Raw genomic sequence first — 20,638 nt, 5'->3', positions numbered from 1 at the left:
TTTGTGTAGCTTCCTGAAAATATGCTCTGTGTCTGCTATGCCCTTGGTGCCTGGCATTCCCACTTGGCTACCTGGTCGTCATCTATACTTCCTCCTAAGGGAACAACCTGAATTCCAGGGCTACAGCTTCCACAAAAATTTCAGGACAAGGCCAGACAAGGTGGCGCACACCTTTAATCCCAGCACTTGGGAGGCAGAGGTAGGAGGATCACTGTGAGTTTGAGGCCACCCTGAGACTACATAATGAATTCCAGGTCAACCTGGGCTAGAGTGAGACCCTACTTGTTGGGGGGTGGGGGGAGGGCGCAAAAAAAAAAAAAAAACCCTGGACAAGATATGAGTGCACATTCCACAAAACACATGTCAATTCCAGTTTACATGTGGCACAAAAATTCATTATACTGAGTAAACAAGAAATGGGTGAAAAACTGTAATTTATTGAAACTCAACTCAAAAAATATAAGATGCTGTAGTATACAATATATTACACAAAGCACCCACAGGTGCACATTCAAGTCAAGTAAGAACTTCATATCCCTTTCCCTAGCCCTCCCACCCTGGGACCTTAGTATTTGTTCCATATACAATCATGCACACTTAATTTGAAAAAGGAAGCCCCAGTATATTTTGATGTATTAATTAGCACCAAACAAGAGTACAGTTCCATTTTTTTAATAAACAACAACAAAAAAAAACCAATCAGTATACCAACTGGAGAGCTAATGGACTCAGCCAATACTGCTGACATAGATATGATACATTCATGTAAATACACAGCCTACTCTACCCTAAACAACAGTGTGGCTGGTTCTCAGCCTTTGTTCATGTTGGCAACTGTCCCCATGTTGCAGTGTTGGAGCTAGTCTGCTTCTAGAACAAAATTGCTATTTAGGAACTTCCTACACAAAGCTCATCTGTCTTTTTAGTTGGAAATAAGTCTAAAATTGGTGTGGAAAACTTAGATCTTTCAAGGACAACTACTGGCCGAAGATAATGCAGTTGTTTTAAGGCAAGCTCTCCACAGTCTGTTAATGCTTTGTCCAATACCACCCTTAGATTTTCCAGGGAAGGAACTGCTGTCGCTTCAGCTACTATTAAAGGTGCAGTCAAGTTCTCATGAATTGGAGAGTCACTGGAGGGTTGAGGTATGTCAACGTCAGGGTCACTGTTGTTTACCTTACTATTTGCCACAACATTCCCTGTTAAGTCATTACTGGGTTGTGAGGAATTACTTAATGTTAAGTGCTCTGAAGGCTCCCAATCATCAAAATCATCATCTTTCTCTTCACTTTCCTGAATAAATTTCAGAAATGAAGATTCAAATCCCATAGGTTTGTAAGTCTTCAAATCAAACGACCTGGGCTGTGAATGCTTCCTAACATTCTCTTTTGGGACATGAACTGAATTTTTAACAGTGTTTTCTTGCCCTGAACTTGGCTCCTCAGGTTCTTCTTTGATCCGTGGTAAAGGCAGCTGGAAACTTGTGAAATAAGTACCATTTTCAGTCCCACTGGGATCAGGTATGGAATTTTCTATTTTACAGAAAGGAGACTGACCTGAATTACACTGTTCCAAAGAAGTGGTTTCTGAACTATGGTTACATTTCAAAGTTCCCCGGTAGAGCAGAGTGTCTGCATCAAACACTGGGTTGCTCTCTGTACACCCTTCCTGAGCCCCATCTCTTTCCCCAGAATAGGAGGAATCCGCATTCTGTAGGGGCACAGTGCTGTCCCCCGGGGAATGGCTGCACTGTGTGTGCTCGGGTTCACAGCTACTATTTTCTTCTTTCTTTATGCAGGGCTCTGCTTCTGAAGGGGGTTCCTCTTTAATTTTAGTACCGTACTTAACACAAACAACAAGATTTTCCATCTGTTGCTCTAAGTAGGCACTACTCATCTGATGGGTGCGTTTGTAATGCCTCACTATGCTGCTCTCCAACTTCACCACAGATAAGCATCCTTCAACCATGCATGGGAACTGTGTGTGCTCAGAGTGCTCTACACACATACTGAGGGCTTCAGCTCTTGTTTTAAAACTAATTGGAGCTTTCTTGTCTTTGATTAAGCCACATTTTTTGGCTTTAGCATTAAATGACCTCCTGGTAGTCTGCTGTTCCTGCTCCTGAGTGAGAGTTGTTTCACATACCTTTTCACTCCTTAGTAGCCTCTCATTTGCTACTTTCTGGCTTCTGAACAGATCATCGTAATAGTTCTTATGTCGGTAATATACATGTTGTGAGTAGTTACTGCGATGGGTAAAAATTTGGCCACAGCCATTAAGATTACAATGAATTTCATAATCTGTATGTATTTCTCTTTCAATATTGTGCTGTTCCATCAAGTGGTGTTTCAACTTACTAAATGTATAAAAAATAGCAGGGCACTGAGGCTGGTTACAAGAAAACCGTGCTGCAGATTCTGCTTCAGAAAGAACTTTAGACTCTTCGATGTGGTCTAGGTTATGAGCATCACTACAGTGTTTAGCAAGGGCTTTGGAACACAGGAAGCGTTTGTTACATTCCTTGTATTTGCAAGAAAATATCTTTTTACATTTTACAAGTTCCCTTTTGGTTCTTGCTTTGTCCTTTTCTAAACATAACTGTTCTTTGTTGTACCGATGAACAGTTCTGTAGTGGCGTATCAAGCCTTTTAGATTGGTGAATGAGGAATTGCAACCTTTATGTATACAATGGTATGGTTTGTGGTACTTATTTAAAATATAGCACAAATTTCCTTTAGCAACAGTTCGCCTGCTACCTCGCCCCTCTCTTCCTTCTTCTCTATGGCTGCCTATTGGTGATGAAATCTCAGATGTCTTACTTTCTGTTTCTTCACAAGATGACTCTAAGTCTGTTTCTGAACTGCAATCATCTTTTTTAGAATGACACTGTGTCTTCTCAGAGTTACCATTGGGATCACCACCAAGTTCTGCAGAACAATCACCTTCTAATCTGTCTACTGAGCATGGGCCTTCATGATCACATTTTTCATTGTCCAACAGTCTGTGTGATGCTCTGTCAATGCCAATTTGATGTTTATTTTTATAATGAATCCTAAGGTGTGTTTTTCTGGTAAATGACCTTTGGCAAATATGACACCGGAATGGGGAATACCGATGCTGAAACATGGTTAACTGAAGGACCTTTTCTTTTGAATAATTATGCTTTCTAAGATAGTGCATTAGCAAAGCCTCCCTGGTCACAAATTCGTATTTGCATCCTTGAAGCTCACAGAAAAAAGGCTTAGCTGCCAATTGTGCAAGATATTGACTTGGCACATTTTCATCTTGATTCTGAAAATGAAGGTCTGAGATAGACGAAACTGACTGAAGGGACTTAGCACCACTGGATGGGTACCCTGGCAATGACCCTGAGAAAGATCCATGTGCTATTGAGTTTTTCAAGCTTAAGTGTTTTAACCGTAAGAGAAGTTCCAACATAGTATCCTCTGTACATGGCCTTTTAGAAGCACAAATGGAAGGTTCTGAGGAATAACCTCGATGTTCTCGTTTGCACTTGGTATGAATGCTGTGGTCCAGACCTTCGTCTGGGGAGTCACTGTTTGTATCTGAGCTGGGTTTAGGCTCTACGTCAAACTTGTCAGCAGCCGGACTTTGCTCGTTGCCCACACAGGGCAAGAGGTCTTTTGTCTTTGTCTTTCTTGGTTTGAAATGGTATGGATGCACCTTGCGCAGGTGCTTCTGCATCCCTCGAGCATTTTTGTAAGTGGAACCACAGCCATCAAAACCACAGGTAAACTTAGTCCCATCAAAACAAACGGCCACATTGGGACATTTTTCTTTTAAACTGGAGGCCACAAAGACTTTCTCATGAGGTAATAATATATCCTGCATGGTTTCAGTGTGGTCCAGTGTGTCTATTAACTCATCATTCACTGAAGCTGAAGAGCTGTGACTTAACTGATCACTAGAGTTACTGTCACTGTTTTCTTTCAGTGTTTCTGCAGTATCAATCTGAGAACTGGCTGACCCCGAGCAGAAGAGAAGATTCTCAGGTGAATGGGACTTGTCCACTTGGCTAGGTAGACAGGGCTGGCCCACACGACCTTGCTTCTCCTCAAGAGTCAGTGACTTCTTTCTGTTTCCATTTGAACCTTCAACATTATGCATAGAAAGGTGATCCTGGAATTCTATTTTGGAATAATAGAACTTTTTACAGCCAACAAAGTTGCATGTGTAGGATGCATCCCTAAAGTGTTGTGCTTCATGGTGGTAAAGCTGTCCCAAGTCACTGAAAACAATATTACAGCCATTTAGTTCACATTTGTAACGAAGATCATCATGTTTTTGTTTATGATTAAGTAGTTCATTCACTGATCCAAACCTTGCATAGCAGTCTATAGACACACACATATAAGGCTGAGGACCACAGTGCACTTGCTCATGCTCTCGCAGGTGAAAAGCAGACATAAAATGTCTTCGACAGTAAGTACACTTTTCTCTTCTATTTTTCATATCCAAATAGTGCTTGGCATTTTCATCATTATTTTGGTGTTCAGCTTTAAGATGCACACTTAAATATTTAAACTGTTTAAATACACGGGAACAGTCTGTGCCAGGACATGGGTACAAATCTCTGTCTTGTAGGTGGCGATCTTCTAATTTGCTGAATGTGACATATTCATGAGATTCTCCTTTGGCTTGTTCACTCAATGACTGATTTTGTTCCAGACTTCCAGAGGGACTCTTGGGATAAATACCCTTTTGACAGCCTTTCAATAGTAATTTCTTTCTAGGGCGGTCTCTTCTGCTTGGTGGCATTTTAACATGCTCCATCACATGAGGGACAAATAGCTCTTTTCTCTTGAACTTTTTAATACAAACTGGACAGGTATAAATTCCATCTTCCATATGCATCTTAGAATGATGAAGAATCCTGGCCTCTATACATTCCCGCTTACACAACAGACAGAAAAATTTGTACTGAAGCCACCGCTGGTATCTTTCAGAGGAACCAATGGGTTTTTTGTCTCTTTTTTCCTTCTGTTGATCAGCTGAATCTCTTCTTCTGTATTGTTTATCTTCTTTATTGTCATCATAGTCACTGAGAAATGACTCCAAGACATCTGTGTCATTGAAAGACATTTCACAGCCACTTAAATCATCGTCAGAATCTGAAGCTTCTTGTCCTAGAAGCTGGTGGCAGTGTCGTTTTAATGTTTTCCAGTCCCAGAATTCAGGATCAAAGGGCCAATGGGCTTTTAAAGCTAGTAAGAGCTCACATCGGAGAGAATTTGGAACAGGTGCATTTTCTTCATCAAATTTTTGATCTGGTTGCAAATATAGTTCTTCTAGCATATTAAATCCATCCAAAGTGGGTTCAATTAAAAATTCTGTAAGCTGACAGGCTCTTCTAACTTCCAAATCTTCTGGTAAGAGACAGGAAATTGTTTTACAAACTGATGCCTTCATTTCCTCATCTTCACTTGATCTGAGTTGAAGAGCTCTGACACACAGTAAAATGGACACGCCAAGGCCAGCATCTTGTGCCTGTAATGAAAAGGGGAAATAAAAGTCATTTCTTCACACATAAAGAGATTATACTAACTTCCTCCACTGAAATTTTACTTTAATTCTCAAAAATTCTAGAGCTTTTGGCACATGTCTATAATCCCAGCACTTGGGAGGCTGAGGCAGGAGGATTACAAGTGGCCAGCCTGGGACACATAGTGAATTGGAACTTCAAAAACAACAAAATTCTTCCCTGCACTGCAAAATACCCCGCAACAAAATGTTTTAAGAGTTACTAAATAGTTCTTCATGCAGATTAAAATTACATTTTGTTTCATTTTTGGGATTTTCTTTTAAAAATTTATGTATTTGAGAGAGGAAGAGGCAGATATATAGAGAGAATGTGTATGCTAGGGCTTCCAGCTACTGCAAACAAACTCCCAGATGCATGTACCACTTTGTGCATCTGGCTTCCATGGGAACTGGGGAATCAAGCCTGGGGCCTTAAGATTTTGCAGGCAAGCATCTTTACCACTAAGTTATTTCAAGTGCTCCATTTTGTTTTGTGTTGTGTTTTTATTTTTATGACATCCCAGACTTATCTTGAACTACTTCCTCCCAAGTATTGGGAGCACAATTATCTGTCATGATGTGAGGAAGCAAATGACATTAAGATCCTTCTTGTCACTGGGCATGGTGCCTCATGTCTTTAATCCCAGCACTTGGGAGGCAGAGATAGAAGGACTGCCATTAGTTCAAGGCCACCCTGAGACGACATAGTGAATACCAGGTCAGCCTGGGATAGAGTGAGAACCTATCTCAAAAAATAAAAAAATAAAGGAGAGGGTACTGGAGAGAGTTGGCTTAGCGGTTAAGGCACTTGCCTGCAAAGCCAAAGGACCCAGGTTCGATTCCCCAGGACCCATGTAAGCCAGATGTACAGGGTGGTGCATGTATCTGGAGTTCATTTGCAGTGGCTGGAGGCCCTGGCACACCCATTCTCTCTCTCACTCTCTCTGCCTCTTTCTCTCTGTCAAATAAATAAGTAAGTAAATAAAAATGAAATATATTAAAAAAAAAAAGATCCTTTTTGTCTCAACATACAAAGGCAGGATTAGACACTCTAATCTTGAAGATGGGTACTTTTGTACAGTATCTTTAGTTACACAGCACTGTATATTGGTTTTACTTTACTTTTCTGTGTGTACATGTGTAAGTCAAAGGAGAACCCTGGGTTCTGGTCTTTGTCTTTCATCTCGAGACAGGGTCTCACGCTGTTCATCACTATGCTTGCTAAACTAACTGGGCTTCAAGCTCTCAGAGGCTTTTCCTATTTTCCAGCTCACTTCTCACTATAGGTGCACTGGGATTACAGCCATTACCAATATAGCATGTGGCTTTACATATGTATGTTCTGAGGACATGAACTCAGGTCCCAAGTGAGCCATCTTATAGCATATATTATGTTTTCCTGGTGGTTGTTTTATTTTTTTACTTTATTCATTTGAGAGGGAGGGAGGGAGACAGGGAAGGAGAGAATGGGTGTGCCAGGACCTCCAGCCGCTTCAAATGAACTCCAGGTGCATGCACCATCTTGTGCATCTGGCTTACATGGGTCCTGGGGAATTGTGCCAAGTCTGTTGGCTTTGCAGGTTAATCCATCTCTCCAGCCCAGGTGGTTGTTTTCAAGATAAAGTTTTGGTATGTGCTAGAATTATAGGAATATCCTATCAGTTCATGGCACTCTAATATATTAAAGTAGCCCCTATCCCTCAAGAAAGTTACCTATGTGCCAAATATAAAAATAGTAAGTGTGGGCTGGTGAGATGGCTCAGAATCTGTTAAAGGCACTTGTTTGAAAAGCCTGACAGCCAGCTTTGATCCCCCAGTACACCCATAAAGCCAGTTGCACAAGGCTCTTTCTCCCTTTGCAAACAAATAAAAACATTCAAAAGGATTTTTACGCACACACATACATACACACATGAATGACCTGAGAGTGATGGCACACACCTTTAATCTCAGCACTTGGGAGGCTGAGGTAGGGGGTTGCTGTGAGTTTGAAGCCAGCCTGAGACTACACAGTGAGTTCCAGGTCAGCCTGGGATGGAGTGAAACCCTACCTTGAGAAACCAAAACCAAAACAAACAAAAATGCATGTGAATTTAAGAATAGTGAGCTGGGCGCAGTGACACATACATTTAATCCCAACCCTTGGGATGCCAAATTAGGAGGATCGCCGTGACTTTGAGGCCACCATGAGACTACAAAGTGAATTCCAGGTCAGCCTGAGCAAGAGTGAGACCCTACCTTGAAAAGCAAACAAACAAAAAAGAATGGTGGGATGCTGGGTAAAGTAAGAATTTAAAGATAAGTGTGGTAGCATACACCTCTAAACTTAGCACTGAGGAAGGAGGATGGGAGTTTGAAGCCAGCCTGGGCTACACAGTAAGATCTTTTTCTCAAAAGAACAAGCCGGGCATGGTGACACACACCTTTAGACCCAGCACTTGGGAGGCAGAGGAAGGAGGATCACCGTGTGTTCAAGGTCATCCTGAGACTACAGAGTGAATTACAGGTCACCCTACCTCGAAAAACAAAAACAAAAGAACAACATCCCTCCCCTGCCAAAACCAACCTAAAATAGAAATTAAAAAAAAAAATTGAGAATGAGAGAGAGATAGGGAGAGAATGGCCTCTAGCCACTGCAAACGAACTCCAGATGCATATGCTACCTTGCAAACACAAATTTTAAGAGGAAACACAAATATAGAAATGAGTGTAAAATTGAATTCAATTTAAGGAACCCTATGTATGAGGAACATGGGATTTTCAAAAGCTCAAAGTGAAGGTAAATGACCATGATCCCATTTCCTTCTGTGTTTCAGGTGAATCTTGGCCCTCCACAGTACAACAGAAATTAGAAATGATAAGCTTATTATATGAAAGGTAATTTCTTATCTGGAAAACTGAAATGGAATGAGAATTAACACAATCGAAGAGCTGACCATAAGGCAGAGTGGCTTACTATGTAGTGGCCAAAAGCACAGATTCCTAAGATGTGGCCAATTCTTTACTTTTACATTTCCTTATTTAATTCCTAGAGAAGTTACTTGTACCTTCTCTGTAGAGACAATTAGCATAAAAGTGTAAGCTACTCACTTCAGTTTGTATAACTCTAATCAGGCAAAACAAGTGCTGCTGCGTTTTAGCAATAACACCAAACTGCCGACAGCGCTCCAAAAAAATGTCTACAGAAGGGTCGAGTCTTCTCTGCAGTTTACTCCAAAAGAGAGTCAGCTCCCTGCAAAACAAAAGATCACATTAAAACATTTAAATGGGTATCTGCTGTTCCACTCTTGACAACATTATTTCTTTTTTATTTTTTAGAGGTAGGGCCACACTCTAGCTCAGGCTGACCTGGAATTCACTATGTATTCTCAGGGTGGCCTCGAACTTGTGGTGATCCTTCTACCTCTGCCTCCCGAGTGCTGGGATTAAAGGCGTGCGCCACCACGCCAGGCAGCAACATTATTTCTTTGGTTAATGAAAATAAGATGACATAAGAACAAACAACAACAACAACAAATTAACAAAAAGCTGTTGAATTCAAAGCTGCTTCCTCCTGAATTGGTAAGATGGTTAAGATTCCTCTCTGAAAACTGTGGATTCTTTCTTCTTTGTGTCTAGGGAAATATTTTAAAAAGTCACATTTTTTTTCTTTTATGATAGCATTTTTTTTTTTCGAGGTAGGGTCTCACTCTGGCCCAGGCTGACCTGGAATTTATAATAGCATTTTTAAAAACATACTTAGATCCAACCTTGGTGTAAAGGGTTTAAACCCTTACATTGGTAATTAATTATACTTACGAAGTTCAACTGTGCCTTGCTTAACTGAGCAAGGGCCACTGACACCCCTACACTGCCAAAGACAGCTATACAGTGAATACCCTAATGGCACAATAATTTTATGGGTTCTTTCTTGTTCTATAATGTAATGATGCTACTTCATCCTGTATTTTCCAGACGTCCTATTACTAATGAAATCAGTAAAATAGCACTCCTGAATCTCATAGGAATTCCCAAACATTCATAATGGAAGCAAAGAAAAGTCTGAAAGGAATAATTAAACAAATACATTCAAGTAAAAAAAAAAAATTGGAAACACAAAAACACCAAGGAGAGAAATGCTAATGGTAATACGTCACAGTACAAGATAGAAGAGGATGTTACTGCTTTAACAGGGTGGTGGCAGTGGCCAAGGGTGGGGGGGGGGTGGGTTGGAGAGATGGCTTAGCAGTTAAGCCTTTGCCTGGTGAAGTCTAAGGACCCAGATTTAGAACCCATGTAAGCCAGATGTACATGGAGGCACACGTGTCAGGAGTTAGTTTGCAGTGGCTAGAGGCCCTGGGGCACCCATTCATAATCTATTTATCCCAAGAGAGAAATAAAATATTTAAAAAAGAGGGGGATGTACCAGTGGTAGTTCATGCTTGTAACCCCAGCCCCAGCACTCAGGAGACTGAGGGTAGGAGGCATGCCATGATTTCAGGCTGGCCTAGACTACAAGAATGAGTTTCAGATAAGCCTAGGCTAGAGTGAGGCCTTGCATTAAAACCACAGCAAAAAACAACTGAGAAATAAAAACAACAGAATTGTGGCTGAAGTACAACTGTGCTTTCAAAAACTGTTTCTTGGGGCTGGACAGATGGCTTAGTGGTTAAGGTGCTTGCTTGCAAAGCCAAAGGACTCAGGTTCAATTCCCCAGTACCCACATAAAGCCAGATGCACAAGGTGGCACATGTGCCTGAAGTTTGTTTGCAGTGGTTAGGAGGTTCTGGTGTGCCCATTCTCTCTCTACTCCTCTCTCAAATCAACAAAATGATTTTTAAAAATCTTAAAAAACTATTTCTCAGGTTTTTTAATTTAAAAAAGCTAATATTTTATTAATTTTAGTTTTACAACATAGATCATTCTAAGAAGATATATGTAAATAAATAAATAAATATATACATATATATACATATATATATATATATGAAATAAATATATATAAATTCAAGGCTTACATGGGTTCTGGGGAGTCAAACCCGGCTCCTTAGGCTTTTTAGGCAAGTACCTTAAGCACTCAACCATCTCTTTAGCCCATTTTAAAATTTATATTTATTTATTTGAGAGCAAGAAGCAGAAAGAGAGAAAGAGAGAATACGAATGGGCGCGCCAGGGCTTCCAGCCACTGCAAAAGAACTCCAGACGCATGTGCCCCCTTGTGTATCTGGCTAACGTGGGTCCTGAGGAATTGAGCCTTGAACCAGGATCCTTAGGCTTCATAGGCAAGCGCCTAACTGCTAACCCATCTCTCCAGCCCTTAGCCAATATTTTAGAAAATCTATCCTGTTTGATCAGTTATACTTGATTATGAAGATAAAATGATAAACAATGTTTATAATTATGCAGAGCAAGGCATAGTGACACATACCTATAATCCTAGCACTTGAGAGTTGGAGGCAGGAGAATTGTTGAGTTCTGAGCACAACTGGGCTATATAATGTGTACTAGGCTAGCAGGGATACACAGCAATAACTCTACCTCAAACATACAAGCCTACTCCCACCTTCCAACCACTGAGCTGCTTCTGAAGACTCAGGTGCCTCACCCTCGCTTTTGGACCAACCCATCTCTCCCACCAATCTTCTCCTGCAACCATATTCCACGTGCCATTTCAACCAACCAATACAATAATATCATATCTTCTATACAGATCCTCCACTCTTTTGAGCCTTTTGCTAATGTAAGTAAGGGTGATGACCTGCTTCTGGTATTGAGAATTAAATCCATACAAGAATAAAACAAAGGGAAGGAAGACCTTTACTTCAATCTAGGGAATCTCTGGGTTACTATTTAAAAAAGGAAAGCTAGGCGTGGTGGCGGACGCCTATAATCCCAGCACTCGGGAGGCAGAGGTAGGAGGATTGCCAGAGTCCACCCTGAGACTACATAGTTAATTCCAGGTCAGCCTGGACCAGAGGAGACCCTACCTCGAAAAACCAAAATAAATAAATAAATACAATAAAATAAAAAGGGGGGTTGGAGAAGGCTAGAGAGATGGCTTAATGGTTAAAGGTGCTTTGTTGCAAAGCCTGGTAGTCTTGGGGTTCAATCCCCCAATACCTTGTAAAGCCAAATGCACAAAGCAGTCCATGTATCAGGAGTTTGTTTGCAGCAGCTGGAGGCTCTTGCACACCCATTCTCTCTGTAAAATAACTTTTTGAATTTTATTTATTTATTTTCTAGGGGAGAGAGAGAGGGAGGGAGAGAGAGACAGAGAGAGGGAGGGAGAGGAGGGGAAAGGAGGGGAGAGGAGAGACACAGATAGAGAATGGACACACCTCTAGCCACTGCAAATGAAATCCAGATGCATGTGCCCCTTGTGCATCTGGCTTATGTGGGTCTTGGGGAATCAAACCTGGGTCCTTTGGCTCTGCAGGCAAATGCCTAACTGCTCAGCAATCCATCCAGCCCCTCAAATCATTATTTGTTAAAGATTATATTTAAAAAAGAAAAAAAAAAACTAGTGAAGGCATTTAAGGAATTTGCCTGCAATCATACTGCAATGCAACACCCAGCCCAAGAACATATGTCAGTACCTGACAGAGACTGGATTGGCTAAGGGATGACTAGCTGAAGGTTCATGGGTGGTTAGTGCTCGAGGTTCTCTGAAGCTTACGTGAGGATTTCCACACAATGAGTAGAATTTCCCTTCTATCCCTGGCCAAGAATTTAAATGCCTCACACCTTGTATAATAAAGCCATTTTAGGATCCACTTTTAGCTTGGATGATTATAACTCCTTTATGAAGAACTACACAAAACCAAACAACCAACTCAGGCACTCCTGCTTGCATGATGAGCAGAGCACTTCACCCACTTGGACACCTCCCTAGTTTTATTTTTTGTAATGATAATCAACTTGTAACCACAGATATTTTTCCACCATTGACAATGAAATCAATTTAACTATAACCAAGAAAAATGGAGGTATGATCCAGAACTAAATTGCTGAAGGTAAGTCTGCCAATCTCCAATTACTAATGAAAAGGCCATCTACTTGATTTAGTGACAAAATATTGTACTGGTATTTAAACAACTTGTTTCATGTATGTCATCATTTTTTGCTTCCACACAAAATGACCAGGCTTGAGTCCCTGCTCTACAACTCCAGTCATAAGACTCTGAACATGAGCAATCCTAAGATTTTTCTGATCAATATGATCTTCAACTGCCTCATGTATGCAAAGATTACTACAGTGAGAACATACCTTGAAAAAACAAACAAAAAAGACTAAAGAGAAAGCCAGGAGTGGTGACGCACACCTTTAATCCCAGCACTCGGGAGGCAGAGGTAGGAGGATTGCTGTGAGTTCGAGGCCACCCTGAGACTTCCAGGTCAGCCTGAGCTAAAGTGAGACCCTACCTTGGGTGGAAAAAAAGAGACAAAAGAGAGAGAAACATGCATGCATTAACTGCTCCTTTTTCTTGTCTTTCTTTTTTTGTTTTTCAAGGTAGGGTATCACTCTGGTCCAGGCTGACCTGGAATTAACTATGTAGTCTCAGGGTGGCCTTGAACTCATGGCTATCCTCCTACACCTCTGCCTCCCGAGTGCTGGGATTAAAGGTGTGTGCCACCACGGCTGGCCATAACTGCTCCTTTTTCTTAAAAAGAAAAAAAAAAAAGAAAGAAAAAAAGAAATTAATAAGCACCCTATAAGCAAACAACTGAATTAAATGAAAGCCTAAACAATGAGAAGAGTAAGGTATAACCAGAACATAATAATGAGCAAATAATAATAATAATAATAATAATAATGAGAAAATAATCCAATACCTATTTGTTTCATATTGACACCATTTCATCTACAAGAAAAAAGGCATAAGGTCTGGAGAAATGGTTCAGTAGTTAATGGTGCTTGCTTGCAAAGCCAGATGGACTAGGTATGATTCCCCAGTACTGATGCAGAGCCAGATACACAAAGTAACACATATATCTGGAGTTCATCTGCAATGACAGGAGACCCTGGTGTGCACATATTCATTCTATGTCTATGTCTCCCTCTCAAAATAAATAAATTTATAAATCAATTTTAAAAATATTTTATTATTTATTTATTTGACACAGAAAGAGGGAGAGAGAATGGGCGCACCAGGGCATCCAGCCACTGCAAATGAACTACAGACATGTGCGCCCCCTTGTGCATAATGTGGGTCCTGGGGAATTGAACCTGGATCCTTTGGCTTTGCAGACAAGCACCTTAACTGCTAAGCCATCCTTCCAACCCTATTTTTTTTTTTTTTTTTTTTTTTGAGGTAGGGTTTCAATCCATCCCAGGCTGACCTGGAATTCACTCTGTAGTCTCAGGGTGGCCTTGAACTCACAGTGATCCTCATACCTCTGCCTCCTGAGTGCTGGGATTAAAGGGGTGCACCACTACACCTGGCTTAAATTAATTTTTTAATGAAGAAGGTATATACTGGAGCCAGAGGAGATGGCTCAGTAGTTAAAGGTGCTCGCTAGCAAAGCATTCTAGACTAGGGTTCAATTCCCCAATACCCACGTAAACCCAGATATACAAAGTGGCCTAAGTGTCTGGAGTTTATCTGCAAGTGGCAGGAGGCCCTGGTGTGCCCAATCTCTCTCAAATAAATAAATAAATTTAGCAGGGCTATGTGGTCCATGCTTTTAAACCCAGCACTTGGGAGGCAGAGGTAGGAAGGTAGGAGATCACCTGAGTTTGAGGCCACCCTGAGAATACATAGTGAATTCCAGGTCAGCCTGGACTATAGCAAGACCCTATCTTGAAACTGCTACCCCACCTCCATCCAAAAAAGAGAGAAATCTAAAAATATTTAAAGCAAGTATTTATTAATCATGGGACAATCATCCATGGGCCAGTCAAGGGAAACTTTGTTGACTAGATTAAATGATTTTTGTCATTTAAATGATTTCATTTGAAAGGAAAATTTTATTTACATGTCATCATTTAATTTATTAAGACTTAAACTGGACATAAAACCCTAAATATTATGTGATGTACTAACAAATAAAGTACATGTATACAAACTAAGCATACTTACCAAGAACAATAAACACTTGCTGTTTGGAGTTGGTGGGTAAGATAAGTCGTACAAAGAACAAATGCGGTATTATCCTGACCCTCAGATTCCATATTACATATGATGTCTAGAACTTCTTTGCAGTCGACCTTTGCAATCTATCAAAAATGAGATAACTAAGTTAAAAATAAAATGGTGACTTTGTTTTGTAATGTGAAATTTCTTTATAACATTTTAAATCTTTGGTAATTTATCATTGACAGGCAAGAATTAATTATAGGTATATAATTTTCTTCTATTGAATAAGACAGTGTGAATATGACACAAATACATACCAAATTATTAAAAGGCAAGGAACAGACACAAGGAAGTTCTACTATCTTCTCTATTTATAAAGATAAAGATATCTTTTTTAAAATTGCTCATGAACATTGCTACTATGTAAGTGAGCCAAATTATACACAGTAACCTTGGTTATTTACATTTGAAGTAGCCTCATCTTTTTCTTTTCCCAAGTTCCTGTAATTGAAATCAGGGTCTCAACAATGCTCTAAAACTGAGCTACATTCCCAACCACTCCTCTCCCTGCCCAGAAGTTTTTTAGTAGGAAAACAAGTTCATTGAGTACATGGCAAGGGGGCAGATTGGACAGTAACAAGAGCACTGCCAATCCACAGCTCCTCCTAAAACTCAAATTTTGAGACACAGCAGGCCTCAAAGTTGCAATTTTCAAGCCTTGGGCTCCTGAGCCCTTGGGATTACATGCCACTGCACCCCGCATTCTATCACGCTCTTTAATTTTATTCAAGTCACTCCAGTTAGGCAGTAAAATACATGGTTCCTTACTGCTAGTGGGCCTAAAGAAGTCAGTTCAGAGGTCTTCCGGTCAAGACAACGGCTAACCATGCTGTACTTCCCAGGGAAGGAAAGATGGATGCAGATCCTAAGGAGAGAATCAGCCCATTGCACCTCACCAGGGAACTTGGGAGGAAGAGGTAGGAGGATTGTCATCGGTTCAAGGCTACCCTGAGACTACAAAGTAAATTCCAGGTCAGTCTGGGATAGAGCAAGACCATACCTTGAGAAACCAACCAACCAACCAACAAACCAAAAAAACAGCGCTGGGGAGGTAGAGGCAGGAGGATCCTGGGAGTTCAAGGACAGCCTGAGCTAGAGTGAGACCCTACCTCAAAAACCAGAAAGAAAGAAATGGCTTCCCCAAACAAATAAAAGATGAAAGGGTCATCACCTCTAGACCTGTCTGACAAGAAATGCTAAAGAGAAGGCTTTTATTTTGTTGTTTTTATAGAGCCTTCTCTCAAAACTTGTGGATTCAGGCAATCTTCTCACCACAGCCTCATGAGTAGCTAGCTGGCTGTCTAAACAGTATTTTTTCAAACTGAAACAAAAGGGCTCTAAACATCTACTTACCACAATTATAGAAAATGAAATTCACTGGTAAAGGTAAATCTAGACAAACAGACTACTATATTATTGCAATGGTGCTTACTTTTAGTCCTAGTATGAAAGTTAAGATACAAACATATTTTTAAACAGCTACAACTTAAAAATAAAGTCATAACAAGAAAAAAAAAAGTCAGTTCAGAAATTGTGTGTGTGTACATGCACACATATGTGCCTATGTGGCACCCTGTGCACTTACCAGTGGTGGCTAGAGTATACCACTTTAGGCCTATTCTTATTTGAGTCAGTCTATTACTGATCCCTGAAGCCTTGCTGTGTCCAAAACACAATGGCCCTCAATGAGCTCCTGCAATTTATGGGTCTGTGCTCTACTACAGACCTGGGGCCACAGATACTCATGGCCACACACAGCTGTTTATGGGGGGTTAGGGGACTGAACTCTCAAGCAGTCTTTCAGGCCTACTTAGGCTTTTCATAGGCAAGTACTATATTAACATTTTTTCACAGGGTTAAGGAAAACAATTAAGGAGTTTTTGTTTGTTTGTTTTTTCGAGGTAGGGTATCCCTCTGGCTCAAGCTGACCTGAAATTCTACTTGTAATCTCAGGGCCTGGAACTCAAGGTGATCCTCCCACTTCTGCCTCCCAAGTGCTGGGATTAAAGATGTGTGCCACCACACCTAGCACATAAATGTGTCTTTGTTTCTTGTTTTGTTTTTTGAGATATAGTCCTTCTAGTACTATTTTTAGGCTAGTCTTGAATTTCTGGGCTAAAGTGATATCCCCATCTTCACCTCCCACTTATGAGTCTGCAGTACTGACAGGACTTAGTGCAGGGCTTTGTGCATGCAAACCTCTACCACTGAGTTTACACAATCAAAAACTTTTAAGAAATGTATTATTTTCATTCATTCCATTTGAAGAAGTATTTTTTCTACTCTAAAAAGAAAGTGGTCAGGTATAGTGGACCACACCTAGAATCCCAGCATTTGGGAGGCAAAGAATCAAATAATTCTGTCATCTTTGACTACACATGGAGTTCAAAGCCAGCCTGCCCCACGAAGCTCTATCCTAAAAATAAATATATAATAAAAAAGAACTGGGGGCTGGCGAGATGACTCAGTGGTTAAGGTACTTGTCTGCAAATCCTAACGACTTGGGTTCAATCCCCCAGTACCCATGTAAAACCAGATGCACAAGGAGACACATGCACCCAGAGTTTGTTTGCAGTGGCCAGAGCCCATTCTCACTCAATCTCAAATCTCTCTCAAATGAACAAATAAATTATTTAAAAATATTTTTATTTTTAGTGGTACATGTACTTAGAGTTCCATTTGCACTGGTAGGAGGCCTTGATCCTCTCATTGTCTCTGCTTTCCAAATGGGGGGAAAAAAAAGCCAGGTATGGTGGTACTCGCCTTTCAATCCAGCACTCAGGAAGCAGAGGTAGAAAGGATCACTGTTAGATTGAGGACAGTCTGGGTTACTAAGTGAATTCCAGGCCAACATGGGCTAAAGCAAGACCCTACCTTGAAAAATACACTAACTAATCAAATATGAAATTAAAACAATGGACCCACGTTTTTTGTTTTTTGGTTTTTTTTTGGTTTTTCAAGGTAGGGTTTCACTATGTAGTCTGAGGGTAGCCTTGAACTCACCATGATCCTCCTACCTCTGTCTCCTGAGTACTGGGATTAAAGGCGTGTGCCACCATGCCCAGTGGACCCATTTTTTGGTGGTGGAGGAGGTGTGAGATCGTCTCTTGTACCTCAGGCTGGCCTCAAGCTTGCAATGTAGCTGAGGATGACCTTAAATTTCTGATTCTTCTTCCTCTACATCTAGTGCGACCACACTAAAGTTTATGCAGTGTTGGAGATTAAACTTGGGTCTTCGTGAATGCTAAGCAGGCACTCTTCCCACGGAACCTCATCCCAGCCCCCAGAATTGTACCTTTAAAAGTGAACCTCTCAGTCTATCATTTCTGTCTTAATAAATAGTTTATAAAGGGGCAGGGATAAGGCTCTGTGGGTAAAGGTACTTGATTGCAAAGCTTTCTGACACAGGTTCAAGTCCCAAGCCAATGTAAGCCAAATGCAAAATATGATGCAAGTGTTAATTGTTTATTTGTGGTGGTAACTTAATTTTTTAAAAATATTTAAATGCTGGAGAGAGAGATGGCTTAGCGGATAAGGTGTTTGCCTGCAAAGCCAAAGGACCCTAAAGACTCTACTAGCAAACTGTTAGAGCTGATCAAAACCTACAGCAATGTAGCAGATACAAAATGTAGTAGATACAAAATAAATACACAGAAATCAGTAACCTTCATATATGCTAACAACAAACACACAGAGGATGAAATCAGAGAATCACTCCCATTCACAATTGCATCAAAAAAAATAAAGTACCTTGGAATAAACCCAACCAAGGAAGTAAAGAATCTCTACAATGAGAACTTTAAAACACTCATGAGAGAAATTGCAGAAGACACTAGAAAGTGGAGAAACATCCCTTGTTGGAAGAATCAATATTGTGAAAATGGCAATCTTACCAAAAGCAATCTACACATTTAATGCAAAACCTATCAAAATTACAAAGGCTTTCTTCATGGAAATAGAGAAAACAATCCAAAAATTCATTTGGAATCACAAAAAACCTCGAATATCTAAAATAATACTGAGCAACAAAAATAAGGCTGGTGGTATCACCATACCTGATTTTAACCTATACTACAGAGCCATAGTAACAAAAACAGCATGGTACTGGCACAAAAACAGACATGTAGATCAGAATAGAGGACCCAGATGTAAGCCCAAGTAGCTATAGCCACCTGATATTCGATAAAAATGCCAAAAATACTCATTGGAGAAGAGACAGCCTCTTCAGCAAATGGTGTTTTGAAAACTAGATATATATCTTTTGAAGGATGAAAATAGATTCTTCTCTCTCGCTATGCACAAGAATTAAGTCCAAATGGATTAAAGATCTTTAACATCAGACCTGAAACTCTGAAACTGCTAGAGGAAAAAGTGGGGGAAACCCCTCAACATATTGGTCTTGGCAAAGACTTTCTGAATACAACGCCAATTGCTCAGGCAATAAAACCACAGGTTAATCACTGGGACTTCATGAAATTACAAAGATTTTGCACTGCAAAGGACACAGTGAAAAAAACAAAGAAGCACCTACAGAATGGGAAAAAATCTTCGCCAGATATATATCTGATAGAGGATTAATATCTAGGACATACAAAGAACTCAAAAAGTTAAATAATAAGGAATCAAACAAGCCAATCAAAAAATGGGCTATGGCCAGGCATGGTGGCACACGCCTTTAATCCCAGCACTCGGGAGGCAGAGGTAGGAGGATCTCCGTGAGTTCAAGGCCACTCTGAGACTACAGAGTTAATTCCAGGTCAGCCTGGACCAGAGTGAGACCCTACCTCGAAAAACCAAAAAAAAAAAAAAAAAAAAAAAAAAAGGGCTATGGAGCTAAATAGAGCATTCTCAAAGGAAGAAATACGAATGGCATATAAGCATCTAAAAAAATGTTCTACGTCACTAGTCATCAGGGAAATGCAGATTAAAACTACATTGAGATACCATCTCACTCCTGTCAGATTGGCCACCATCATGAAAACAAATGATCATAAATGTTGGCGGGGATGTGGAAAAAGAGGAACCCTTCTGCACTGCTGGTGGGAATGCAATCTGGTCCAGCCATTGTGGAAAACAGTGTGGAGGTTCCTAAAACAGCTAAAGATTGATCTACCATATGACCCAGCTATAACACTCCTAGGCATATATCAAAAAGACTCATCTCATTTCCTTAGAAGTACATGCTCTACCATGTTTACTGCTGCTCAATTTATAATAGCTGGGAAATGGAACCGGCCTAGATGTCCCTCAACTGATGAGTGGATAATGAAGATGTGGCACATTTATACAATGGAGTTCTACTCGGCGGTAAAGAAAAATGAAGTTATGAAATTTGCAGAAAAATGGATGGACCTGGAAAGGATTATACTAAGTGAGGTAACCCAGGCCCAGAAAGCCAAGCGCCACATGTTCTTTCTCATATGTGGATCCTAGCTACAGATGATTGGGCTTCTGCCTGAGAAGGAAAATACTTGGTAGCAGAGGCCAGAAAGTTAAAAAGGAGACAGAAAGGGAAGAGAAAGGAAGGGAGGAGGATACTTAATAGGTTGATATTGTATATATGTAATTACAATGATTGTAATGGGGAGGTAATATGATGGAGAATGGAATTTCAAAGAGGAAAGTGTGGGGGTGGGGAGGGAGGGAATTACCATGGGATATTTTTTATAATCATGGAAAATGTTAATAAAAATTTAAAAATTAAAAAAAAAAAACAAAAAAAAATATTTAAATGCTGGAGAGATGGCTTAGCGGTTAAGGTGTTTGCCTGCAAAGCCAAAGGATTCAGGTTCAATTCCCCAAAACCCATGTAAGCCAGATGCACAAGGGGGCACACGCACCTGGAATTTGTTTGCAGAGGCTGGAGACCCTGGCACACCCATTCTCTCTCCTCCCCTGTCAAGTAAATAAATAACATATTTTTTAAATTAAAAATATGTTTATTTAAGCTGGGCGTGGTGGCACATGCCTTCAATCCCAGT

The 20,638-nt window shown here is 40.4% G+C and overlaps 1 protein-coding gene across 1 annotated transcript in view; it reads right to left on the bottom strand.

Annotated features, from left to right (window-relative positions):
- Nucleotides 1–487: 487 nt before the first annotated feature.
- Rlf (RLF zinc finger) overlaps nt 488–20,638 on the bottom strand; it is a 76,188-nt gene continuing 56,037 nt past the window's right edge. The window contains exons 6-8 of the mRNA XM_004665294.2: nt 14,601–14,737; nt 8,632–8,773; nt 488–5,508 (exon numbers count right to left, since the gene is read on the bottom strand). Coding sequence (XP_004665351.1) covers nt 889–5,508; nt 8,632–8,773; nt 14,601–14,737 — 4,899 coding nt within the window. The 3' untranslated portion in view covers nt 488–888. The remainder of the gene's footprint in view (nt 5,509–8,631; nt 8,774–14,600; nt 14,738–20,638) is intronic.

This window comes from Jaculus jaculus, chromosome 5 (genome assembly GCF_020740685.1).
Source record: "Jaculus jaculus isolate mJacJac1 chromosome 5, mJacJac1.mat.Y.cur, whole genome shotgun sequence".
Lineage (NCBI taxonomy): Eukaryota > Metazoa > Chordata > Mammalia > Rodentia > Dipodidae > Jaculus > Jaculus jaculus.
Note: the sequence above shows the minus strand (reverse complement) of the source record. Positions and strands in the feature narration are given on the sequence as shown.